Below are 27307 nucleotides of genomic sequence, written 5' to 3'. Positions count from 1 at the left end.
CAACGCTCTCCTTCCACATCTACAGGGCTCTAGGGATTGAACTCAGTTTGTCAGGCTGGTGTGGCAAATGCTTTCCCTGAGGCTGTGTGCTCTGCTCACCCTAGGATACACTTTTTGCCCCCCAGACAGGAAACCTCACCATGCAGACCAAGCTGGTCTGGAACTCAGAGAGAGCTGTAATCTCTGCTTCCCAAGTGCTGGGATCAAAGGCTTGTCCCCATTCCCAGCTAGAATACGTCTTGATTCCTGCCTTAATGACAGATGACAGGTCCCAGAGCTTGGGCTCCAACAGCCAGGAGGACTCACTGGACAAATGTGACAGACAATCCTAGGACGACCACAGCAGAGCTGTCTATTATCACTTGACAGGGACGGGCCGAGCCTGACAGCGAGAGATGAAATCTTCACTCCACTGTCCCATCCAGTCAAGCAAAACAAATAGCCTCTGGCAGAGGAAGCAACGGGAGGGATGGATGCTTCATTAAATCCTGTCTGAGGGATGACACAGACAGCCCTCAGGACTATGGCACTGACTGTCTCCCCCAGGGGTCATAAGACCAGAGTGCTGGCACCACACCAGTGCCAGCACTGAAGGATGTGAGTGGAGCCTGTGGCAAGAGGGCGTAAACTCGGCTGCAACCCTGAGAGGGAAAAACCCTTGCTGGATTGTAGTGCTGTAGACCAAAGGCAGCCGGGCACATTGGCACCTGGCCAAGGTAGGAGGAGTCCAAGTTCAGGCTGTATAGGAAGACTATGTTGACTTTCTCCCCCTCCCCGAGGCAAGGAGGGGGCAGGAGGCAGGTGAAGGGAAACTGAAGCATGCGTATTAGAGCAAGAACCACCCAATCCTGCCACCCTACCCACCCCCCACCCCCACACCCCCAAAGCAAAGATGTTATACAGAAGGGCTAGATGGCTCAGTCAGCAAAGGGCTTGCCACAGAAGCTTGGGGATTCAAGTTCTATATAAGCCCAAACTCCAGCTGGGGCGGGTATGTGTTGTCTCAGTACCCATAAGGATGAAATAAGACTCTTGGGGTTTGCTGGTTAGCCAGCCTAGCTAAGCTGGTGAAATCTAGGATCAGGGAGGGCTGAAAAATAAGATTTAGCCGGGCATGGTGGCGCATGCCTTTAATCCCAGCACTCAGGAGGCAGAGGCAGGCAGATCTCTGAGAGTTTGGGGCTAGTCTGGTCTAAAAATTGAGTCCAGGGCAGCAAGGGCTCTTGTTATACATAGAAACTTAAAAAAAAAAAAAGATTTATTTATTATTAAGTATTACAGTGTTTTGCCTGCACGTAACACCTGCACACCAGAAGAGGGCACCAGATCTCATTATAGATGGTTGTGAACCACCATGTGGTTGCTGGGAATTGAACTCAGGACCTTTTGAAGAACAGGCAGTGTTCTTAACTTCTGAGCCATCTCTCTAGCCCCCCGAGAAACTTTGTTTTGAAAAACAAACAAATGTGAAATTTACCTGGGGGTGCACACCTTTGATCCCAGCCCTTAGGAGGTAGAGGCAAACAGATCTCTGAGTTCAAGGCTAGCCTGGTCTACACCTGGTCTACAGAGTGAGTTCCAGCACAGCAAAGGCTACACAGAGAAATCCTGCCTCGAAAAACCAAAACCAACCAACCAACTAAATATATATATGGAGAACCACGTGAACAGGTAATCAGCCTCCATAGGCATGCATGTGTTCACACCTGTACTCCCATACAGATGCTATACACATCCCAGAACTTAGGGCACAGTTCTAAGTTTGGGGACAGAATGGGCCTTTTTTTGGTTTTTCGAGACAGGGTCTCTCTGTGTCTTGCTTTGGCTGTCTTGCTGGTCTCGAACTCAGAGCGATCTGCCTGTCTCTGCCTCCCGAGTGCTTGGATTAAAGGCGTGAGCCACCACGCCCGGCCAGAATGGACTTTAAGAGCTCAAGGCTAGCCTGGGTTACAAAGCTCCTTTTCCATGTTTGAAAGTGGTCCAACTCGGATAGCACCTGTGACCCATTATGCACAGAGTGTTTACAGAGTCTGGATGTAATGGCAACAACATTGGAGCCCTTGATGATTTATTTTGTTTTTCTGAGACAGGGTTTCTCTGTGTAGCCTTGGCTGTCCTGGACTTTGTAGACCAGGCTGGCCTCGAACTCATAGAAAATTTCCTGCCTCTGCCTCTGAGCACTGGGATCAAAGGCATGCACCACCATGCCCAGCTGGACTTACTTATTTTTAACTAGGGCAATGTTTGAGACATTGGATAAATCTACAGTGGAGTATCAGAACAGAAATCTGTAGGTTTAATTCCAGCACTAGATAGAGGCAGGCAAATCTACTTGAGACCAGCTTAGTCTACATAGTTGAGTTATAGTCTGGCCAGGACTAGATTTACTTTATCCTTTTTTTTTTTTTTTTTAAGATTTATTAATTATAATTATGTATACAGTGCTGGCTGCACGTACACCTGCATTCCAGAAGAGTTGCTGGGAATTAAACTCAGGACCTCTGGAAGAGCAGTCAGTGCTCCTAACCTCTGAGCCATCTCTCCAGCCCCCAGAGACCATATGTTAAACTCCTCCAGTGTACATGGTATCCAGGGAAGTGTATATAGGAGGGAGGAGTCTGGAAAAACTTATGAAAATGAAGGCGTGGGCCAGGTGGTGGTGGTGGTGCAGCACACCTTTAATCCCAGCATTTGGGAGGCAGAGGCTGGCAGATCTCCTTGAGTTTGATGCCAGCCTGGACTACAGAGCAAGTTCCAGGACAGGCAGAGCTGTTACACAGAGAAACTCTGTCTTGAAAAACAAACAAAACAAACAAAGGCAGCCATGAAGCCCTGCAAGTAGAGCCTAGGAAAGGTGAGGGTACCACTGTCACACAGAAGGCAGGATGGACAGCTTTACTGGCACAATCTGGCTGCAATGCCCCAGCCACCACTTTCATAATGCAGGAACAGCTCTGGATGGTTGGGGACAATTGAGCAAATCTGTAGGCAATGACTGCTTTGAGAGCTGGCAATGCAGAAAAATTTTGCCCCCAAATTTTACTTCAGCAGAAAAATTCTCAGATGCGAAACAAATCCAGTAACACAACAAATGGCAGGAAAGGACACTGTATTTTCTTGGAGTGCTGTCCGGGCCCTCCTCCACCTGCAGGTCCCATTTTCCCTGTGCCCAGGCCTTCCTGGCCCTGTGGTGGTAAAGATGTGCGGTGCTGTCTATGGAATGCAGGGAGATGGTCTCCTTCCTGCCAGATTGGCCAGGAATGCCCATGCCAGACTTGGTCCTGTTCTCTTGGCCTTGTCAGCTGGATGAGGCTAGCCCAGGGCTAATGCTACACTGGGAAGCCTCTTGGAATGGAGTCTGCCAAGGACTGCCTGTGCGATCTTCGAGGACATTCTTTGCTAAGACAACTTAAATGGGGGTTGGAAGCCAAGGCACTGAGTTTCTCCCCTGGCAGGTGAAAGGGGTCTTTTCTCCCCACCCTATACTGCTGCCTTTCTTGGGGAAGTGAGTGGCATATGGTGCTTGTTTGCACCTAAGGGCTTCTGGGAACCTGTCATCTGAGTGGAGACAAGCAGAGCCAAGAGAAGTGTTCACAAACATTTATTTACATGGAATTCAAGTTACATATGATACAGTCTTTTTACACAGTAGTTTAAACAGACTTGGTTTCTCTATTTTTACTACCAAAAGGTAAAGAAAACATTTAACCATCTACTTCATTTTTTTTCTTTTGTACAAAGTGAGATCATGCACTTTAAACTTTGAAACCTTTTGCTAAGTGCAAATACTAGATTCTCTCCAGTTTTAAGGCAAATACACTGGGAGTGGCTAGGCAGTTTCTCAAACCAGGAAGCAGCCTGGGTCCCAGAGGTTAAGGTGCCAGCTGCCTTGGGGATCCCTGCAGCCATGTGTGCCACAGACTGTATTTTCAGACATGACCCTGGCCTCACCTGAGTGCCAAGGTCTGGGTGGCACCTGCCTGGCTTGTTCTTCCAGCTACCCCAGGAACTGTCAGGCTTTCCACCCGGCCTCTTGGTGGAGCAATGTGATGGGGGCACTGGGTAGAACTAGAACTGGGTGCCCAGTCCAATGGCTCATGAAGCCTTGGAGGGGCAGTGCTTGAAGTAACCCACCCCCTGTGGGGGCCTCTGGAGAGGTGCAGAGTACACGGATACAATAATAGTTAAGGTACTTAGAGGATCCTGTCGTGCAGCCTGTGGCCCATCTTTCCAAGGCACTGTCATTCAGACTAGTAGCACAGCTCAGGTAACCCCTGGCAGGGCTCCTGAGTCACCACTGTGTACGCCCCACCCACACTCAAGTGGCCATGGGCACTCAGGGAGTCTTCCCATTTCCAAGTCTGCACGCTCTGAACGTGGGACAACCCCAGAGCAATGGGAGGACAAGGACAGCCAACTCAACTGAGAAAGCACCACCTGCTGCCGCCCCTGTTCAGCAAATAGGCTGGAGGGATGCACGAAGACCTGGTCTGGGCAGGAGGGGCACAGGCAGCGGGAGCATGTCAGAGACTCTACGCAGGCCTGGATTCTCATCTGACTTTAGGGAAGCCAGCTGCCCTCAGCATGGAGGTAGGGCTTCTCTCTCTGCCTGCTTCTACTGCTAACTCATGAGGGGACAGGCGAGCAGGCAGGAGAGTTGCTGTGACAGATGCAGCAGCTCCATGAGGTCATCTGTACCCTTAGGGAAATCAAAAAACATCTTTGAGATGCTGCTCATCCCAGGCTGTTGACCAGAAAGGTCTCTTCCAGGAAAGGGGGAGCCCAGTAATAAGTGACAGCTTCCCAAAAAGCCCCTTTGTTGATGCCATGTGTCAGGACTATTGGCTCTCAGCAGTTCCCTAGGGAAATATTTCAAACCAGACTTTTCAATCATGGGGACAAACAGCCCACAAAAACCTCTAGCTCAAACTACATGAATAGGAGTGACCTTTTTAGGTAACAACAGAACAAAACTTGCGCCACATAAGACTCTTGGGAGACCCTTGAACTTGAGTGGGCCTTGGGCAGCAAGGGGAAAGCCCTGGCCTGGGGACGGCAGGCCACTTCCCCTTGGGTTTTCAGCTGTCTGCTGGGGAGGGTCAGGCCACTGTACCAGCTGCTAAGATGGCAGAACTAGGGAGCTTCCCAGTGAGAGTCTGCACCCAAAGGGTGTCAGACCGGAAGGAGCAGTGAACTTTGTAAAGGAAAGAGGAGGAGGACACGAGCCCACCCTCAAGAGGGAAGCCAGGGCTCCACTCCTCCTCAGAAGGTGAGATTGGGTCCTCCTGCAGACTCAGTGTGGCTGGGCAGGACTTTGGGTATCAGAAGCGATGCCGCGGCTGAGGGCCAAAGTGCATGGGCAGGTTGTGCTCCAGAGGCACGTGCACATGGCCAAAGTCGTAGTTGACACGCACATTAGGCAGAGGGGGCACATAGGGCGCAGGCACAGGGCCCATGTTGATGGGGAAGTTGTTGAACACGGGCCGCACAGGTGGCAGGGGAAAGGGTGGGTGCACAAAGGCATAGGGTGGCATCTGTGGGTGCAGGTTCTGTGGGACAGGCCGTGGCAGCGCGTCCACTCGCTGCACTTTCTCGGGTGGCTTCTCCAGCGGGGGCCCAATGCGTTTGAAGGTGTTCTCTGAAAAGAAGGTGGGGTTTAGTGAGTAGACCAAACCTACTCCAGTAGATTTTTACCTGTGACTAGGGCATCGTATGCCCCTTCTGATTCTGCCAGGGCTTGGAAGGCTCTAGGGCAGCCCAGCATAGGAGGGCCACTCCTGACTCTCAGTACACTCTCCTCTGAGCCAAGAAGTGGTGGCCAATCTCAAATTTAATACAAAAGACACCGACTGCCCATCAGAGCAAGATGCCAAAGGGCAAATGTATACTTTCCTAAGGTCAACCCACAGCCCACAGAGGGCAGTATGTTTGTCTAGCTTGGCACAGCCCATATGAGCTGTCCCTTCAGAGCCTCCAGAGCTTAAACACACTCTTGGAGTGTTTGATCATAGGGGAGCCCAAACTGAACCCACGGCTTGAGCAGTGAGCCCTGAGGGGCAGGGATTCCCCAAGTCCCGTCAATGTCCGGGAAGAACACTCACCTCCATTCTTCCTTTTCTGCTCCTCCTCAGCTTCCTTTTGGATTTCCTCAATCAACTTTTCATCATCTTCCTAGAATAAAAAAAAAAAACATCAGAGAATGAGCCTGCAGCACCGAGAAGCAGGGTCATGGGGCAGAGTGCAGTGCGTTCCTATCTCCTGCATCTTTCTCCTTGACCAGCTGGCTAGCCTTCTAATAAAGAGGCCTGAGGGGTTGTTGAGTGGGGTCTGTGGCAGAAAGGCAGCTGCATGTGGGCCAGGGGAAGATGACAGAAGGGCTAAAGCCTGTGGCTTTTCTCCTCTCCAAGCTGCAGCTCTGGGCACAGCAGGCCTTTGGACCCACCTCTCTGAATACAGGAAGGCCCTGCTGAGTGGAAGCTGCCTGTGGCTCCTGGTGGCAGCAGCCCTGCAGCAGAGGTCTGGCTTCAGTGGGACAGAAAGAAAGGGGGAACAAAGCAAAGGGAGAATAAGTTGTCCCTTGTTGGGTCAAGAACTACAGGTACCTTGCACACAGGCCAACTGTGAGTGGCTAGGTTGGTGCCATGTGTTGTTCCCGTATCTCCATGTGCTTGGAGGGAGAATGGGACTTTTGTCAGAACCATCATCCATGCTTGCTTCCTCTCACTCATGAGTAGCTTGCAACATGGTTCTCTAGTTTGGGACAAAAGGTCTACTCACGGTTTTGAAAACCCTTACTAAGGGCTGGGTGTCAGAATGCAATACCTTTAATCTCTGCCCTGGGCAGGCAGAGGCAGGAGGATCTCTAAGTTGGAGGGATGGCTTGGTCTCCAGAATGAGTTCTAGTGAAGGCTACACAGTGAGACCCTACACAGAGAGAAACCAAAAGACGACCCACCAAGATGGTGGGTATCTTTTCGGCCAGCTGGAGGTCTCAAGGGATGGTGGTCTATCGGAAGCAGGGCTGGCACACAGCAGACCTTGACACATCAACTGAACCAGCTGAGAGCATAAGAAAGAGCTTTGCTTTCCTAAGAGTTACTATGGACAGGCAAATTTGGTGTATGTCTGTGATCCCAGCACTTGGGAGGTAGAGGCAAGATCAGGAGTTTAAAGTTATCCTTGGTTATTCGGGGAGTTCAAGGCCACCTTGGGGTACATGAGACCTTGTCTCAAAACACCAACATGGGGGATGAGGGCAAGTTTCCGTGAGTAACAGGCTCTGGGACACTGACTCTCCAAGCCGTGTCTCCTGGCCTACCTTTGACAACATTGGCTTCCTCTCTTCTTTAAAATTTAAAAATTACATTTACTTATTGTGTGTTTATGTCACGATTCCTGTGTGGAGGTCAGAGGACAACTGGCAGAAGCTGGTTCTCTCCTGCCATGCGTGCTCTCAGGTCTGGCTGCAGGCTCCTTTACCACTTGCATCATCTTGTGGGCCTCTTTCTCAAGACAAGGCCCTACTCTGACAAAGAGCACAGCCCTGGGCCTCTTTTTTTTTTTTTTAAGGTTTATTTATTTATTATTATGTGTACAGTGCTCTGCCTGCATGTACATCTGCACACCAGAAGAGGGCACCAGATCACATTATAGATGGTTATGAGCCACCATGTGGTTGCTGGGAATTGGACTCAGGACCTCTGGAAGAGCAGCCAGTGCTCTTAACCACTGAGCCATCTCTCCATCCCCCAGCCATGGACCTCTTGTTGGAGAAGTCTGTCACCTACTTGCAGGTGACTCAGGTCACAGGCACGCAGTGACCAGTGATCTCACCACATGGCTATTGTGTCCCTCGGGTCAGGAATCTCATTAGAGAGATGTGCTGCTCTGTGACACACTACTGCTAAGGCCGCTGCTGAACTTCAGCCCATGAGACAGACCGCCACCCACAGAGTGTGTGTCATTATGCAGCACACTCCCTCGCCTTGATGAAGGGCTTTAGCAGAGAGTGGCGGAAGATGGCTCTGTGGCAACCTGGGTAACACCAGTGGACACTCACATTCTCCAGGACTCAGCTGCCAAGTCACAGAAGTGATCCTAATTAAGCTTTCCTTGGCATTGGGAATTCTAAGTGCGTATCTCAGTGTGCCAAGAGATATTGTCACACCTGGCCTCCTCTGACAAGGAGGAACAAAAGTCCAGTTCCCATCAAACATTTTAGATATTGTAAAATAACAGCCATGTCCACTGCCTGGGAGGAGTACTGTGGCCCATACACACCTGTTAGGTGATGCATAAAACACTCTATATGAGCCGGGCGGTGGTGCCACACGCCTTTAATCCCAGCACTTGGGAGGCAGACACAGGCGGATCACTGTTGAGTTCGAGGCCAGCCTGGTCTACAAAAGTGAGTCCAGAACAGTCAAGGTTACACAGAGACCCTGTCTCAAAAAACCAAAACCACAACCACAACAACAAAAAACAAAACACAAAACAAAACAGAAACAAACAAACAAAAAAACCCCAAGCCCCCCCATTCACTCTAACTTCCATAGAGCACAAAACTGATGTCCCAGAGAAAGTGACTGTTCATATCTGGCTTGATGGAACTGGACTACAAAGAATGCCTTTTTAAAAAAATCCCAGTAGCACTCGGATAGTTTTCTTGAAAAAATCTACAGTTTAGGAAAGTTTTCAAAGCTTAATGGTGGGGTTTTTCTGCCTTCTTTCCTTTAGCTTGTGACCCAGTTGAGTGCACTGTCTTGAAAGGTACAGGAAAGGCGAGGACAGAAGCAGTGTGGTCCCTTATAGCACCCACACATCTCAGTGCTGAGTACCCGACTCTTCACCATGGACTTTCTGCTATGACATTTCAGAGCAGAGAAGACTGGACGGCCTTGTTTTGGCTCCTCGGACTCAAATTAGGAAGAGCAATATAGCTGGCCTTCCAGATCCATGAATTTAACCGATTATAGGGGGAAATACTTGGGAGAAAAAAAAAAATAGCATCTGTTCAGAACCAGGCAGAGACTGAAGATAGCACCTCTGACTTGGAAACCATGGTTCTCCTGGCCAAGTGCATATGCTCTGAGGTGGAAATGTCCAGATAGAACCTTGCTGCATCTGTGGCGGAGGATGGCTGGAACCTAAGGGACACAGAAGCTGCTCTTTTGTTTTGTTTTTGTTGAGACAGGGTCTCTCTGTGTAGCCTTAGCTGCCCTAGACTCACTCTGTAGACCAGGCTGGCCTCGAACTCACAGCGATCCACCTGCTTCTGCCTCCTGAGTGCTGGGATTAAGGGCGTGTGCTACCATGCTCAGCAGAAGCTGCTCTTTTTAGACAGAAGGCTCTAGGCTGCTTGTGGCAGTATGAGGGCACCTGCATGTTGATGCCTGCCTCATCTCTACCTCAGGCTTCCTGTGGTGAGTCCCTGTGGACTAATGCAATCATAGTGCCTTTCCCTCTGCATGCACAGCACTGGCAAGGGGAATGAGGCAAGCTTTCTCAGCAGAACCCCAGTCTGCTGCTCAAGAGTCCTTCCTCAGCACAGGAAGCAGCCACCCCAGCATTTCCTCTTGTTCCTTCCTATGTTTTGATCACTCCCTGGTGTGTCAAGTATCCTTAAGACCATTCCTCCTGAATCTGTGTGGGAGTCTGGAGACGCCCTGGGCGCCTGCGTCAGTCTCTGTTACAGGCATGATGGGGCTCAACTATAACGTATGATGAGTCATGAGTGAGCTGCTAGTCAGACAGACAGGGCACGGGCACGGGGCTGTGGCCTCCACTCTGAAGATACAGGAAGGTCTGTGAGCTCCACGACAGGCTATTGAGCTAGGGCCCCATCTAAAAAACAAACAAATAAGCTCGAGCAAACAGTTGTATTGGTTGGCTTTTGATGTGCTTAACAACTTTAAAAGGGATTTGTGTTTCTTTCTTTCTTTTTTTTCCGAGGCAGGGTCTCTCTGTGTAGCCCTGGCTGTCCTGGACTCACTCTGTAGGCCAGGCTGGCCTCGAACTCACAGAGATCCTCCTGCCTCTGCCTCCCGAGTGCTGGGATTAAAGGTGTGTGCCACCGGGCCTGGCTTTTTTTTTTTTCTTTTTAAGAGAAAAAGGTCACATTCAGCCAGTGTGTATACTCTGGTCACTTCCTACTTCACTGAGTGGAGGGTCCATACCCAGGAGTTTCCCCTCAGTTTAAGTTCTTCAAGCTAAGGCAGGCAGGAATGACATACAGTTTTTATCTAATACTCATATTGTCTTAACTGAAGAAGAATCAGCAATACTGAGAGGAGGAAGGCTGAAGACAGATGGGGTAATGGAGGCCCTAGGGAGACATTCGAGGTCCCCTGAGTGAGAGGCACTGGGCAAGGGCTGAAAGGGCTTGCTGTGTGTGGGCTGCTGGGAATAGGAACAACAGGAGGAAAGAGGACGGCAGGCAGGAGCGAGCAGGGCCACAGGCGGAGTCACTTACAGGAAGCTGGAGCCTGCCTGGCCATAGCCATAGGGTAAGTAGTAGACGTGACTGGAAGACCTACAACTTTGGGGCTCCGGACCCAGGTTTGGGGTCTAGCACTGACACTATTCCCAGCCTGTTCAAAGAGTAAAGGGTCTCTGTGAGGGCTAATTCTGGTTGTCAACTTGACACACCTGAAAAGAGGGACCCTCAACGGAGGAATTACGTCCATCAAATCTGTCATAGGCAACTCTGTGGGAAAATTAGGAATTCCTAAGGCACACTCAGCTTCTACGTAGGCAGTCTCACCTTACAACCCTGAGCACCTGGTCGCCCAAATCATGGTTTACTTTTCTTTTTTGAGACAGGGTTTCTCTTGTAGCCTTGATTGTCTTGGACTCTCTTAATAGACCAGGCTGGCCTTGAACTCACAGATATCCACCTGCTTCTATTTCCCTGAGTGCTGGGATTACAAGTGTGCGCCACCACACCCGGTCCCAAACCATGTTTTCTAAGTCAGAGGCCTACTTCGTTCAGCCTCTGCCTTGCTCTGAACAGATGCTATTTCTCCTGCTCCCAAATATTCTCACTCATGGATGTTAAGCTATGAGATGTAGAAGGCCAAGGCGCTAGCACACACTGGAGATGATGGTTCGGCGTACATGCTTCTCTTACAGAGCTCAGCCTGGTCCCCGTACCCACTGTGGGGTAGGGGCTCACAACCACCTGTAATTCCAAACCCACTGATTCTGATGTGTCTGTGAATACCTGCACAGGTGTGCTCACAAACACACACACAATGAGAAACAATGAAAGGGGCTGGAGAGATGGCTCAGTGGTTGAGAGGCACAGGCTGCTCTCACAGAGGACCTGTCCCTAGCATCCACATGGCTGCTCACAATCATCCCTTGGAATTTAATGCTCTCTTCTGACCTCAGTAGGCAGCAAGCACACTTGTCTGTCTGTCTGTCTCTCTCTTGCGTGCATGCACACACGCAAAACAGTCAAACACATAAATAAAGGTAAATTAAAAAAAAAAAAAAAAAAAAAAAAGCTGGTCTGTGGCAGAAGACACCTTTGATCTCAGGACTCAGACAGCAGAAGGATTTCTGAGTTTGAAGACAGTCTGCTTTCCATAGCAGGTTTCAGGCCAGCCAGGGCTATATAGTGAGACCCTATCTCAAGAAATCTTTAAAATAGTATTATGTTTGCTGAGTGAGGTGGTACATGCCTTATTCCCAGCACTTGGGAGGCAGAAGCTTTGATTTTGAGGTCAGGCTGGTCTACATAGTGTGTTCAGGTTAGCTAAGGCCACACAGGGAGTCCCTGTATGGAAGAAAAAATAAAATAAAAAATAAAAAAAGAAAGAAAGAAAAGAAAAAGTATATATTCATTAAAGCAGACATGCCCACAGGTCAATCTGATGGAGGCAACTCAACTGAGGGTTCCCCTTCCCAGGTGTGTCAGTTGATGACAAGATCAGCCATCACACAGTCTCTTCATTTCCTTGGCAAAACAGTTTCTGAAAGTGGAGTTAGAGCTAGACCCCAAGCCTGGAGCTCCAAGCTGTAGGTCTGCCAGTGGGTCTTGTTTAAAGTAACAGACACAACAACTGAGGGAGCAAAGTGTAGCTCACTGACAGGATGTTGCACAGAATGAACAGGCCCTGGGTTTAATCTCCAGCTGTGAAAATACAAACAGAATCCATCAAACCAACAAACAAAAACCCTCAAACAAACCAGCAAACAAAAATAAAAAAACCAAACATCTGCTGGTCATTTCTTACCAGAAGTTACTCCTAGGAACATACTGGTATATTTTCAACGGTTTTTTTTTTTTTTTTTCTTTTTTCTTTCTGACTCAACTTTGACAATTCCTGAGATTTCACCCTAGAAGGCTGGTCTGTACTTGCCACCCTGCACCATGGCTCATGTTCACACACAGGGATAGGCAGGCAGGGTATAGTAAGCCCGGAGAGGCAGAGACATGGCTGAGAGTCAGCCCAAGTGAGAGTGTTCCTAGGGATAGGGCAGGAGGCCCAGTTGACATCCACCCCCACCTGTCTGCCTTGGTCACAGGCAACAGAGAGAAGTTCTGCAGTGTTCCCCTGGCTCCTGGGCTCTCTCTGTGTAGTTATTTACTTTAAACAGATCTACAGCCAGGCCCGGTGGCACACACCTTTAATCCCAGCACTCAGGAGGCAGAGGTGGGTAGATCTCTGAGTTCGAGGCCAGTCTGGTCTACAAAGGGAGTCCAGGACAGCCAAGGCTACACAGAGAAACCCTGTCTTTGACATCTCCAGCTCTCTTAAGAAGCAAGCCCTTAGATCATCAGAATTTGGTGAGAATGGGGAAGGACATACATGGAGCACCCCAGGGTGGACAAAAGATGAAGTATCATATGGGGCGTCACACCCAGCAGGTCCCTGGAAGAGATTTCAATAAAGAAAAGGAGGTGGGAGGATTTAATTCTCATCCTTGAGTTCTTTGAGCTCAGCAGGACACAGAAGGCCTTGGGAGTTAGGCCCAGAGGTGGAGGGAAAAAGCAGGGGCCCAGCTGTTCTAGAAACTCACAGGAAGTGAGGTAGAAATTACCAGAGAAGTTCTCATTAAGAGCAGAACTGCAAAGACCTTTGCATGTCCCTCAAACACTAACACCACAGCTGTCTATGAAGCAGGATCTGGACAAAGAAACTGCAAGTAGTGGAGTGGGGACAGAGGCTGTCTTTGTAAGTCTGCTACTAACAGCCATCAGCAGACCCACAAGCACGAGCACTTGGCCCAGAGCTCTTCTTGCTAAGGTCTTCCCTTCCAAGACCTTAAGAGTCCAAACCTGAGCCTCACTATTTGCTTACTTGCTGGCCAGGCTCATGTAGCCATGGGTGACTTGACTTAGCTTTCTTTTCCTCTAAAAGGTGACAGGCAAGACTGCTGCTGCTGCCCAACCCCAGCCCCTTTCCCCCATGATTATGGGCCAGGATTCTGGTCATGTGTGGCCACAGCTGTTGTTAATAAACTTGCAAGGGTTTTGTGAAAGGCTTCCAAAGGGCTGGAGATTTAGTTTCAAATTATTCCCAGCTCAGTTGCAGGGCTGCCTGAGCAACAGCAGCCCCTAGCCCCCACCCCAGCTGTCTCCCTACAGCAGGAAATTGGGGGATGGGGCATGAGAGGAAAGCCCAGCTCAGGGAGGCACATGCTGTGCAGAGGGAAATGGACAACGTGCTGGGGAGGAGCAAAGATTACACAGGCTCCAGACCAGGCTCTAGCTTCAGCAGCCATCTTCTTAGCCCCACAGGCCAGGCAGCCGAATGTCTCCTTCACAAGGACTGGAGGCAGTATGGAAGGTGCCTGCTGGGCTCTGCTGAAGATGGCTTCATTGGCACAGGGGAATCACTGGACGGCTGCCTGGCTGACAGAGTCCTTTGGTGACCTGGTACCCACCAGGGAGGTGGAGCTTAAAGGCCTCTCCTTCCATCTGCAGCTTGCTCAGCTGGGAAGGAGTCCAGTGAGTCCCTGCGGGCACCTCTTGGCCATCTACTTGTAGAGGAAGCCTTCATGGGCAGATGCCCTGAGCTTTCTTCCACTCTGGCTTTACCAAGTCCAGGATCCTGAACACTTCTCCTAATCTGCAAAAATGGAAAACAAATGCCCCCACTGCCACGCTGTCAGTCAAAATCACCCCTAACATTCACAAAGCATTGTACTGGGTGGGAAGTTTCATAAACACTTCAGATGATGACACCCACTTTCCATTCTGTATCTTCTTACAGATACAATGGAACTGAAGACAGTGACTAGAAATAAGTCAAGCCAGCTGTCAAGAGTTGGCGGCTAGTTTTTCCTTTTAGTTTGTTTTTGAGACAGGGCCTCCCTGTTATGTAGCCCCAGCTGTGAACTTGCTGTGTAGACCAGGCTGGCCCCAAACTCAGAGATGCCTCCGTACCCCAAGTGCCTGGACTAAAGACTTGTGCTGCCATGCACAGCTAGGTTTTGAAAATGGGGTTGATGAGGGACATGGAGGCTGACTGCTATTTCACTAAGAGACTTTCAGCTATTTTAAGCCATGGGCAGCATGATTTGCGTTCTGAGGAGAGATGAGGCCCATACAGTAAGTCTCTTCCCTTCCATGTTAAGAGGAATGGGGAGGTTCTACACCATGTGGCTGATGGGCAGTCCACAGTACATGTCTGCAGGCAGACTGATTCTAGGCCAAATGGAAGGAAGTGGCAGGGACCCTGTAAACCTAGGGCCTGTGTACAATGCCATGCAAAGCAAGAATATTGAATAAAGCTGTTTCTGAAGGGCCACTAGAACCAGGATCTCCAAGGTGCTGTAGCTACTGAGGGGAGAAGACAGGGGCTGGGGACAGGTGACCTGAGCACTGGTGCCCTGGGACAGGCACAGAGCTGAGCTACTATTTGCTGACATCAATCTTCATTTGTGAAACTGGGAGAAGACAGGTGCCTTAGCACATCACCACAGCACTGCATACATGATGGCAGCTAAACATCGTGATAATCTCACTACCAGCCTCCTACCCTGATGGCTAGGTGCTGTGGCACTCTCCCATGAACTGGCAGGAAAGCCCTAGTGCTTTCTCAGAGCAGGCTCCAAATACATAGAATCCTGGTGTGATGGCTCACACCTGTCACCCCAGCACTTGGGGAGATGAGGCAGTAGGAATGCCGAATGAGACCCTGTTTCAAAAAACACAACCTCAAGCGAAAAACAGAGCTCGGGCTCTATAGCTCAGTGGTACAGTGCTAGCTGGGCAGGTCTTAGGTCTTACGCCCTATCTCCAAGACTATAAAACACCAGCACAGAGCAAACCACTAAGCCCAAATCCAAGACAAGCCCTGACCTTGTCATTTTTGGCCCTGAGCCAGTCTCACTTTGTAGCTGAAGTCAGCCTCATGTTGATCCTCTCCTCTCCTGTCTCCCAAGTTCTGAGATCACACTGTTATGAACCCTCATGATGCCTGGCTCTTAAGATCTACTTTTATTAAAAAAAAAAAAAAAAAAAAATGTATGTATGTATGTATGTATGTATGTGTGTGTTTTGTTCTTCGAGACAGGGTTTCTTTGTGTAGCCTTGGCTGTCTTGGATTCGCTTTGTAGACCAGGCTAGCCTCGAACTCACAGCGATCTGCCTCCCGAGTGCTGGGATTAAAGGCATGCACCAGCATACTCAGCTTTTTGTTGTTGTTGTTTTCCAGCATACTCAACTTAATAATAATTTTTAGTTATTTTTTGGCCTTTTTTGGAGGTGAGGTAGATGCAGAGCAATATCTGCCCATCCTCTTTTTTGGGCAGCACTGGGGTTTGAACTCAGGGCCTTGTACATGGCATGCAAGCACACCACTGGGCTATGTCCCTCGTCCCACATTGCTCTTGTTTTCCCTTCTTCCTCAGGAAGGCAGCTTGCATCATAACTAGTTTCTCGGATACTCATGGCAAGGTATTTGTGGTAGCAAACAGAGGAAGGACTACTACTCATCAACTGAGCCCTTAGCACAGAGTCCATCCAGGCTCCTAAACTACCTCTCATCATTAAGGGCTCAAGCTCCTCTGCACCCCAAGCTGTGCAGGAACAATTCCCTGCTGACAATGCGCGCTTCTTCCTGGCCTGCTGGTTAATGAAGCAGAGGTCAGGAGCAGGACAGTGCAAGCTTTGTCTCTGGTGATTCTGAATGGCTTTGTGTTCTCAGAGGACTCAGCAGATGCTAGGTTGGAATTCAATCCGTCTCCTGGTGAGAATGAAGGAAACCAGGCTGATCCCTGGTTTGATGGGAATGGGACAAGTGGAACAAAATCTCCACTATGGTTTGGAGGAAATCAGAGGGACTGCTATTTGCCTGACCTTCTTTTCAAAGGTTGAGTGACCACAGAACCTTCCTCAGGCCACAAGATGGCAATCCAACAAGAAAACGGGGCAGGTACCTGCTATGGCAGACAGACAAGGTGCAAGCAGAATTTCACAATGGGGAAGAGGCGTGGGGGGTGGTGGGGAGAGAACAAGCACAGCCCAGGCTGCTAACGTCCCAGTGTTGTGTGCCAATGCCCACGTGCCATGTTTAGAGATATGGAGGGCGCTAGAAAGAACCCCAATCTAGGAGAAAGACTCATTTGCCCCCGAACCTCCAGAGACGTAAGTCAGACAGGTGGTGGTGAAGTCGGCGGAATGGCCAGGCCTGTCTCGCAGGGCTTTCTAAGCAACTGAGGCGTATCCCTTCCCATGTAGGCTGCCTCCACACAACCAGACAGACATTTGGGAAGATCAGACTTTCTACACACAAAACCTCTACTCTGTTCCACAGTCCACCTTGGAGACAGAGGAGAGGCCTGCTGGAGGTCTCATTGAGCTTCACAACCAGGTAATTCCCAAGGTGGTCCTTCAAAGCAGCACTGACACAGTGGGCCATAGGAACCTGCTCCTGACACAAAATTACTGGTGGAGGAACGCCTGGGCCATAGCATCACTGGACTTGCTCCAGGCTGGCCTCAAACTCACAGTGATCTGCCTCCTTCTGCCTCTGCCTCCCAAATGCTGGGATGAAAGGCAGGAGGTCCCCTGACCTCCGATACGTGACTTTTTAAAATGGGGTCACTCTCAGTTGCTTGGCTGATCTCAGTGATTCTCCTACCTCAGCCTCCTAAGAATAGGTACAAGGCATGCCCACCACACCTAGTGTACTTTGTGCAGTCTTCCCTGTGGTTATTGGCCTACGCAATTTCTTGTATGCTTCCATGAGTTAGAACCTGTCACATATATACAAAATATTTTTGATTACAGGAATGTATGGCTGTTTTCCCATATGTGGAAATGGGCCGATATGCATCTACTCACAGTGGGGTCGGTCCAGAGGGAGCACCTGGAACATTCCTGGCAAGGGGCTCCTGGAGAGCGAGGATGCTGGCAGAAATGGTCATAGCCATTGATAGAAACTCGACAGAGGTAGCACATCTGGGCACCACAGCGGCAAGACATGCGGTTGCAGCCTTCGGATTTGATAAGGCCAGTCCCACACTTGTGACATTTTCTAATGCGAGCAGCAGTCATTTTTTCTTCACTGACAAAAGAAAACAACAACTTTAGTTGGCAGGGAAATTGAAGCACAGTGAAAGCCACTGTGGCCTTTACTGTTTATGTTTCCCCACATGTAACGACTGCTTGAGACTTTCAGTGACATTCAAACACTGAAAAGGGCCTGTGTTTTAGAGTTTGAGCACTGGGCTTAAAGTTTATCAACTGGATTACATTGGGTGAATTTCCCAACTGCCTGGTGACTCAGTTTCCTCACTTTTAAATTGGGAAAGCACAACAATCTAACAGTGTTTTTGCAATCCAGATAAGCTATAAAGCCATGTGGTATAATGTCTAGCATTTAACTTTAGAAAAATGACTCTACGGGTTAACAACAGGGAGAAGAAACTGAGTTTCTTCCTAAACCAAATCTTATTTATGCAAAGCTAGTGACTAAGAAGACCCGGGAGCCCAGGTGGCGCATACCTTTTAATCCCAGGACTCTGCGAGGCAGAGGCAGGTGGATCTCTGTGAGCTTGAGGCCAGCCTGGTCTACAAAGGGAGTGCAGGACAGCCAGGGCTACACAGAGAAACTTTGTCTTGAAAAGAACCAACCAACAAACGAACCAAAAAAAGAACTGGGAACCCAAATCTAGACAGCCTGGATCTCTTAACACTCCGCCTGGGAATGGGCAATCTTATGGGCAGTCTACTACTTCCCTGTTGAAAGAACATGCTTCTCATGCAAAAGCTCACACTCTCACAGTTCCCCCATAGTGAGACTGATTCTAGAGCCATCTAAACTGATAGGAGGGCACACCACTTTTGCCAGGAACTTCTGGATGTGTTGTTATTTTGTAGTACTGCTCCCAATTACAAACCAACACCCTTCCCCTTTCTCTGTTACACTGAGGGCCTTGAAGGCAGAGGGAAGGAAGACAGGGTCAAAACAGGCTTGCTAGTGAGACAAAGGGTAGTCAGCTACAAGGTGAGCCAGAGATGGAATCCAGCAGGATGTGCTGTGATCTAGAGGTAAGTCTCAGCAGGAAATGCTTCCACTGCATGACAGATATGTCAACACTGATGCATTCTGCTGTTCAGATACCAGAACATGCACTAAAAATAGTAAAATACATTAGGAAACTGGCTGCTTCTTGGTTCAATCTGCTAGTGGCCTGAGATGAAGAAAAGTAGAACTTTAGCTTGGAAAGAATTTACACTTAGTTCAAGTTACAGAAGAACAAATGATCTCTAGATTTTGTTGAATAGGAGACCAAGTTTAACTAATTACTTTTTTGAGTTAGGGTCTCACAAAGCCTTGGCTGGCCTGGAGCTCACCAGGTAGACCAGGCTGGCCTCAGACTCACAGAGATCGGCCTTCCTCTATCTCCTGTTATGGGATTAAGAATGCACCCAGATCCCAGCACTTGGGAGGCAGAGGCAGCGGATCACTGTGAGTCTGAGGACAGGACAGCCTGGATTATAAGAGAAACCCTATCACAAACAAACAAACAAACAAACGTGCACCTGGAAGACTTAAAATGACTCTATTACACTGCCAGCTGAGAGTAGCACAATGAGTTTAGTTATTGAGCAAGACATTTCTTCCTTTTTATTTTTTTAAAAAGTTTTTTTGAGATAGGGTTTCTCTGTGTAACAGTCTTGGCTATGTAGGACTCACTTTTGTAGACCAGGCTAGCCTCGAACTCACGGCGATCCGCCTGCCTCTGCCTCTCGAGTGCTGGGATTAAAGGTGTGCGCCACCATGCCTGGCCTGAAGACATTTCTTAATGTTGCTAGCTAAGACTCAAGGTTCTACCAGGCGGTGGTGGTGCACGTCTATAATCCTAGCAGAGACAGAGGCAGACAGAGTTCGAGAAAACTACTACCACCACAATAAAAACAAAACAAAAAGGGCCAGAACAGGCCTATATTAAAAAAAGGGCTGCTACAATGAGAATGTGCTGCCCAACAGAACTGAGGCGCCATAGCTGCTGGTTTTGTTAGAGGTGGCTGGCAAGAAGATTGTGAGGTAGGTAGGCAGGAAAGAGTCCCACAGGATGTGCTCCCAGAAGCAGGACAGGAAGAGAAGCCAGAGCTGAAGCTGGCTGTGTCTGCTGACCTCATGTTCAACAGGAAGACTCACGGACATCCTCTGCACAGGCAGCTGACACCCCATGATTCTGTCACTAGTTGGGCTTCACTACCTAAGCATGCTGGGAAGTAATCTTTGGGGATTTCCTTCTCTCTCTTCTGTCCATACTTCCCATTTCTCTGCCAAGAACTTACTAAGTAGTCCTGGCTGGTCTGTATCTCCCTATGTGGACAAGGCTGACTTCAAACTTACAGAGATCTACCTGCCCCTCTCTCCTGAGAGCTGGGATTTACATGTGTACCACAACTAGCCTAGGCTAGCTTAAAAGAAAAAAAAAAAAAAAAGACAAAGAAGTGCCATATACAAGCATGAGGACTTGAAGTGAGATTTCTAGCACCCACAACAAGCCAAGTTTGTGAGTTTGAGGTCCAGTACAGACAAGGCACACAAAGAAACTTGTCTCAAAAAATCCAAAACAACAGATAAACAAACCAGGCATATGCACACACAAAGCCAACTGTGGCAGTGCACGTCTCTCAGTCCAGTACTGGAAAGGTAGGGACAGGAAGATCCTTGGGGTTGCTGGCCAACTAGTCTTGCTGAACTGGTGAGTTCTAGCTTCAATGAGAAACCCTGTCTCAAAAATAAGGTCAAGTACTGGTGACATGGTTTAGTGGGTGGGGGCGATTGCCACCAGTCCTGATATATTTTTTTTCTTTTTGTTTTTTTTACGACAGGGCTTCTCTGTGTAGCCTTGGCTGTCCTGTAACTAGCTCTGTAGACCAGGCTGGCCTCGAACTCAAAGGCCCGCCTGCCTCTGCCTCCCAGACTATAGGAGTGCGCCATCACGCCTGGCTAACACAAATTTTTTTTTCTTCTTATTTGTTTTTTTTGAGACAGGGCTTCTCTGTGTAGCCTTGGCTGTCCTGGACTCTTTGTGACCAGGCTGGCCTTGAACTCACAGAGATCTGCCTGCCTCTGCCTCCCAAGTGCTGGGATTAAAGGCGTGTGCCACCATGCCTGGCTATTTTTAAAAAAAAATATTTATTTAATCTTATATGTGTGAGTGTTCTGCCTACATGCATGTGTGTGTACCATGTACATGCCTGGTGTCCATGAAGTTAAAAAAAGAAAGTACCGGAGATATAGACAGTTGTGCACCACCATGTAGGTGCTAGGAAATGACCTCGGTCTCTGGAAAGGGAGCTGGCTAATTTTATGTCAACTTAACACAAACTATTGAGTTATCTGAGAGGAGGGAACCTCAATTGAGAAAGTGCCTCTATAAGATCCAGCTGTAGGGCATTTTCTTAATTAACAATCTACGAAGAAGGGCACAGTTCATTGTATGTGGTGCCATCCTGAGCTGGTGGTCCTTGGTTCTGTAAGAAGCAGGCAGAGTCAGCCATGATGAGGAAGCTAGTAAGCAGCACCTCTCCAAGAGCCCTGTCAGTTCCTGCCTCCAGGTTCTTGCCCTGATGATGAGTGGTGCTTTGGTCACGGTGATTTGTCACAGCAATGGTAACCCTAAGACAGAACAGCAAGTGCTCTTAAATGCTGAGCCAAATAAAAAAGGATGGAGCCAGGTACAGTGGTGCACACGGGGAGGTAAGGCAGGTGGATTGCTGAGAGTTCGAGGTTAGCCTGGTATACAAAGTGAGTCCAGGGCAGCCAGGGCTACACAGAGAGACAGAGATGGAGATGACCAAGGGAGACATGTAATTCCACCCACCCTCCAGAAACAAAACCAAATAAGCATTTGGCTGTAGTTACCCTAACAGTTACTTTGCTACAGCCTGACTTGTATTTCTCTGATGGCTAATGCCAACGAGCACAAGTGACTGCTCATTTTCCTAAAGAAACAGCCACTGAAATGACCTGTTTTCTGGTTGGGCTATAGTCTCCTGCTGGTTTCAGGACCTCTATCTGAGCTGAGACTAGCTCCGTGAAAGAGTACATGCCAGGCATGTGCAAAGCCCTAGGTTAAATTTCTAGTACTGAGAATAAACAAATGAATACCACCTCAAAAAATCAAACCAAAATAAAACAAACCAAAACCCAAAATGCGTCTCTTGGCTTTCAGCAGTTTGACTCTTGTGTGCCTTGTTTCAGACCTTTATTGAGCACTGGTTCATGTCCCTAATCTGAGAAGTTTTCACCTATTCTTTCTTCAAGTAGTCTCTCTGGTCTCTTTTGTACCTTCTTTTTTTGAGACAGGGTTTCTCTGTGTAACAGGCCTGGCTGTCCTGAACTCACTTTGTAGACCAGGCTGCCCTTTTGTACCCTTTTAATAGGAATATAATGTGCAACAGGTCCCTTAGAGTCTGTTCATTCTTTTCTTTGCCCTTTCTCCCCATTTTTCCAACTGGATGATGTCAATTCAGCAATCTTTAGAAATATGTTTCATTATTTTCTTTAATTTATTCAACATTTTATGGGTGTCAGTGTTTGCCTTCTGTATGTTAATATGCCACTTCTGAATGCAGTGCTCTCAAAGGCCAGAAGAGGGCACTGGAGTTATAGACAGTTGTGAGCTGCCCTGTGGGTACCAGGAATCAAAACTGGGTCCCTGAAAGAATGGCTGGTGTTGTTAACCATGAGCCATCCCTTGAGCCACTTTTCTACTGCAGACCTCACATGTGCTATGTGGCTGAAGATGACCTTGAACTCCAAATCCTCTTGCTCTGACACCTCAAGTGACCTGTATGCACCACTGTGGCCATTTTTTATGCACTGCTGGGGATTAAACTTAGAGCTCTGTGCATACAAGGCCGACCCTTTACCAACTGAACTGCACTGCTAGGCCCTCCCATTCATTCTTTTGCCTGTTAAGATCTGTTACTACATTTTCAGTTTCCCACTGCAGCTCTTGTAGTTCTCAATGGTGTCTTTCCATAATCTTTTGTTATAATATTCTCCACTTGCTCATTCACTGTGGAAACTGTTTCTTCTGTCCATGGTTTCTTTTTACTCTCACAAAGACAACAGATTTTTTTGTTTTGCTTTGTTTTTCAAGACAGCATTTCTCTGTGTAACATTGGCTGTCTTGAACTCACAGCGACCCGCCTGCCTCTGCGACCCCAAGTGCTGAGATTAAAGGTGTGCGCCACCACACCTGGCTAAGATAATAGATTTTAAAAACTTTTTTTGAGGGTGGGGAAGTTCAAGACAGGGTTTCTTTGTGTAGGGCTGGCAGTCCTTGAACTTCCTCTGTAGGTGCTGCTGCAACTAGACTATGCCTCAACAAACGCCACAGGGGAGGCTGTTCGACCCCAAGGTTTGCATCTGGCAGCTCCTGCCAAGCTAATTGTTGCTTTAGTGGGAAGAGGGTGCTTTTTTTGGCTCAATACCCAACCATTTTTAGCAGCATCATTTTCCTTTGATATGTTAACTTTTTTGGTAAGACTCATGAGGCTGATTCCCTGTGCTCTGATGTGAAACCTTCATTTTACTCCATTATTGCCCATCCTGATTCTGTTAGGTGGGACAGTTTAATTACTCAAGCTGGAACCTGAGAATCATTACTGACTCTATCTACTTTCACATTGCCATCTATCACCCAGAGCCCCTGCGGTTTGCTCTTTAAAGGTTTCCTAAATTTATAGGCATGGTGGCACATGCCTTTGATCTCAGCACTCAGGGGGTAGACACAGGTAGGGGTGTGGGTGTGTGTGTGCGCGCGGGCGCGCACCCACACAACTCCCTTGTTTTAAAAATGAAACAGAGTAATCAGAGGATGAAAGTCTAATTGAAGGGTGGACTTTATTTATGCAGCTACAGGAAATAGCTTCTGAGTTGAGACTTTTAGTGGGTAGCTGTCTTTTGGGGTTACCCCTGCTCTACAAGCAAGCCCAACAAATTCATTGTTCCCCAAGATGGTCCTTTCTAGGGTAAGCTGACATGACAACTTGTTTATTCTTTTTGAGACAGGGTCTATGTAGTCTTAGCTGAACTTACTTTGCAGACCAAGCTGCCCTGGAACTCACAGAGCCTCTGGCTTCCGCCTCCTGGATGCTGAAATAACAGTGTGCACTTTCACTACCAACTTCTGATCCTTTTGCTATCACCTCCTGAATGCTGTTAACTGCATATATAGGCCACTATGCATGGCTCTCTTCAACTCTAGCCTATTGTTAAAATTACTTGTCATGTAGCCATTAACACTAAGGCCTCTAGACCTAACACTAGTTTAGGAGCACCTGATGGCGGGCCAGCTCAGCTCCTCTGTGAAATCTCACTAAAGCCTCCTGACAATGACACCTTCAGACCTTAAGCTAGAGGAGATATTTGGGAACAAGTCTGATGAGACCATGAGAAAGCCAATGGCAGCAGGTATTCTTCAGGCTGACTATCTTTATCAAAAGTCATCAACATGGTAAGCTCATGTGAAAAGCAGACCTTCTATGGACCTATGGTTGCCTGGAATTGAACTTTGGATCTTTGGACGAGCAGACAGTGCCCTTAACCTCGGAGCTATCTCTCCAGCCCCAGCACTTCTTTTTACAACCGGGGACAGTGAATCTGGCAACAGACACCATAGACTCTGCTAAATTTTGTTAATCACGACAGTTAAGCACTTAGGGCTGAAACACACAATGCTAAAAACAGATTTGCATGAAAATATATAGGGCTTTAAACAAGCACAACAGACGAATCAAGTATGACAAAATGCTGATAACCACTGGGGGTTAAGCCCCTAGCATCTCTACTGCGGACACCTGAAATCTGTGTGTGCTGTGGAGTATACCCCACTTGAGCCTCATACATCTAAGCAGCACTTCAGCACTGAGCTGCACTACGTAGCTGGACTTGCTTACTTTGTGGGTTCTTTTTTCCTACCCTTTATCACTGTGCCCCACCTCCCCAGTTTCACCCCCTAACACTAGATAGTAGAGAAACAAGAATAGAGGGGTGGTAGGAAATAGAAATATCCCCGAATCTAATTTCTTTCCTTTAGTTTCTTCTTTGACCATGGCTACTTGCTAATCACAACTTACCTCCTTAAGTGACTAACAGCTACTGGCCCCAACCTATCGGGGGCTCTAGCATTTATATACCCTCTGAAAAGTTCCCAGAATTCCAATCATACAATCACAGAAACTATCTGTAGCTGGCTAAACCATGCCTCTGCCAGATCATGAGGCAAATCATAATCTGCTGCTTTAGTCAGAAGCAACTGTATATCCCCACACCAGAAATTAAAACAAAAACATATTCTTATAGTATTTCTGCCTGTGTATGCGTTTTTTGGTTTTTTTTTTTTTTTTGGTTGTTCAAGACAGGGTTCCTCTGTGTAGCCTTGGCTGTCCTGGACCCGCTTTGTAGACCAGGCTGGCCTTGAACTCACAGCGATCCACTTGCCTCTGCCTCCCGAGCGCTGGGATTATAGGCGTGCGCCACCACGCCCGGCTGGTATGTGTTTTTTTTTAATAGAAATCAAAATTTCAGAATTCGTACTACAGCACCATCAATTGGATGCTTAAATAAATTGAAAAAGTGAATTAAAAAACAAACAAACAACAACAACAACAAAACCCAGCTGGGTTGCTGGGTGGTGGCGCACGCCTTTAATCCTAGCAGTTGGGAGGCAGAGACAGATCTCTGTGAGTTTGAGGCCAGCCTGGTCTACAAAGTGAGGCCAGGACAGCCACAGCTATACAGAGAAACCCTGTCTCGAAAAACAAGAATAGATGGGGCTGGAGAATGGCTCAGTGTGTAAGAGCACTTGTTGTTATTGCAGAGGACACTGGATTTGATCCCCAGGACCGACACTGTGGTTCACAACCATCACACTAGCAGATCCAAAGCCCTCTTCTGACTTTCTTGGGTATCAAGCATGTACAGGTGCACATATATACACATGCAAGAAAAACATCTGTACACATAAAAAACATTAAAAAAAAAAACTATCATAGAAAGTTCAGGTGTAGGCTGGGCATGGTGGTGCACAACTTTAATGCCAGCACTTGGGAGGCAGAGGCAGATGGATCGCTGTGAGTTGAGTTCAAGGCCAGCCTGGTCTACAAAGTGAGTCCAGGACAGCCAAGGCTAACACAGAGACACTGTCTTGAAAAACAAAAATAAAACAAGACAAAACAAAAACTAGACACACACACAAACCACCCCCCGCCAAAAGTTCAGGTGTATTTTACCCTGATAACCATTGCTGTAACAAATTATTCTAGTCTAGGCAATTAATAAAGAAAAGAGATTTATTTTGCTCATAGTTCTAAAAGTTCAAGAACACGGAAATGGTATCTACTTGGTTGTGGTGAGGATCTTGAGGTGGATGGCTCACAGTGGCAGGGACACAGGCAAAACAGATCCCATGGCTATGCCTCCTCTTGGTGAGAAGGTCTATGTAGGACTGGCCTTGAATTCATCCTTCTTTTTGCCTGTCTCTATGTAGCTGGAAGCACAAGGATGCCCCATCATGCAGGACTTTTTCTAACTCTTCTCAGTTTAGTGAGACGGTCTTCTCACTATGTAGCCAAGGCTAGCTTTGAACTCTAGGCAGTCCTCCTGCCTTTCCCAGTTTACACTTTTTAAGTGTCCTAAGGATTACCCTGGTTCTGTGAGAAGATACTAATCTTGTCCAAAGGTAGTTGCCCACTCTCTATGATCTCATTCCCTTCTGGTAGATCCTACTTCTTAAAGGTCCTCCTTCCTCAGCCCACCACGCGAAGAGCAAAGCTTCCAGCACATGGACCTTTAGGAGAAACACTCAAGTATACCCAAAGCCTCACGCAAGTCAGGCACATGTTCTGAAGTGAAGCTATATTCCCAGCTTTCTACACAGTGTTTTTCTTTTTTCGGGGGAAGGGAGGTTCATTTTTTGAAACAAGGTCAGTGTAGACTCAAACTTACAGAACTCTTCTTAATGCCTCAGCCTCCTGAGTGCTGGGATTACAGGCATGCGCCACTGTGCTTGGCACACTGAATGTTCTCTGTAGCCCTGGCTGTCCTGGAACTCTCTTTGTAGACCAGGCTGTCCTTGAACTCAGAGATCCTCCTGCCCCTGCCTCCCAGTGCTGGGATTAAAGGCGTGCATCACCCCCGCATCTTATTTTTGTTACTTGGCAGCAGGCAGGATCCCCCAGGTCAACTGAGGAAGGGCTACATGGTAGGGGTGGGGGTGGGGCAGTTAAAGCTACCTAAAACCAGTATCTAACTCCTACGGGTATCTCCGAGACTGCAGTGAAGGCTTAGAATACTGATTCTCCTGACAGGGTCTTCTCTGTGTGGCCTGTAGAAAACGGGCCAAGGAGAGCAGAATGCCAGGTACACTGCAGAAGCTTCATCCGGTACTGAGTAACTGCACCTGCTAGTCCAGATGCTATTCGTGCTGTAGCAATAATAGCTCTTGGCAACCAGCACACAGCTACTGATCTGGAAAATGTTTTTATTCTTTTGTCCAATGGTGGAGAATAGCAGCTGACAAGGATCTTATCTGTCACCCACCAAGACAATGTACTTGTCTGTGACTCAAGTGACACACAGATCTGACCTGATGAATAGAAGCAGCAGGTGATCTAGAATGCACGTGGCGTGTGCCATCTCTACTGTATTTTCATATGTTAATATTTAGAAATTGCTCAGCTACACAGGGAGCACTACAGTGCTGGTTATTAATATTACCGACAGCCTTTTGCCTTCTGGAGGTTGGCAATTCTACTCACTGTCTCAGGCCACTAGTATCCCATGACACAGGCAGAAGCAATCAGTGCAATCTCACC

General features: G+C 48.0%; 1 protein-coding gene across 1 annotated transcript in view; it reads right to left on the bottom strand.

Moving 5' to 3' along the window:
• Positions 1 to 4494: 4494 nt before the first annotated feature.
• Rnf216 (ring finger protein 216) overlaps positions 4495 to 27307 on the bottom strand; it is a 103689-nt gene continuing 80876 nt past the window's right edge. Inside the window, exons 15-17 of the mRNA XM_051161098.1 lie at positions 17300 to 17522; positions 6102 to 6171; positions 4495 to 5638 (exon numbers count right to left, since the gene is read on the bottom strand). Coding sequence (XP_051017055.1) covers positions 5322 to 5638; positions 6102 to 6171; positions 17300 to 17522 — 610 coding nt within the window. The 3' untranslated portion in view covers positions 4495 to 5321. The remainder of the gene's footprint in view (positions 5639 to 6101; positions 6172 to 17299; positions 17523 to 27307) is intronic.

The sequence above is a fragment of the Acomys russatus genome, chromosome 19 (genome assembly GCF_903995435.1).
Source record: "Acomys russatus chromosome 19, mAcoRus1.1, whole genome shotgun sequence".
NCBI classification, from domain to species: Eukaryota; Metazoa; Chordata; class Mammalia; order Rodentia; family Muridae; genus Acomys; species Acomys russatus.
The sequence above is the reverse complement of the archived record's forward strand: the minus strand, read 5'-3'. Positions and strand labels throughout refer to the sequence as shown.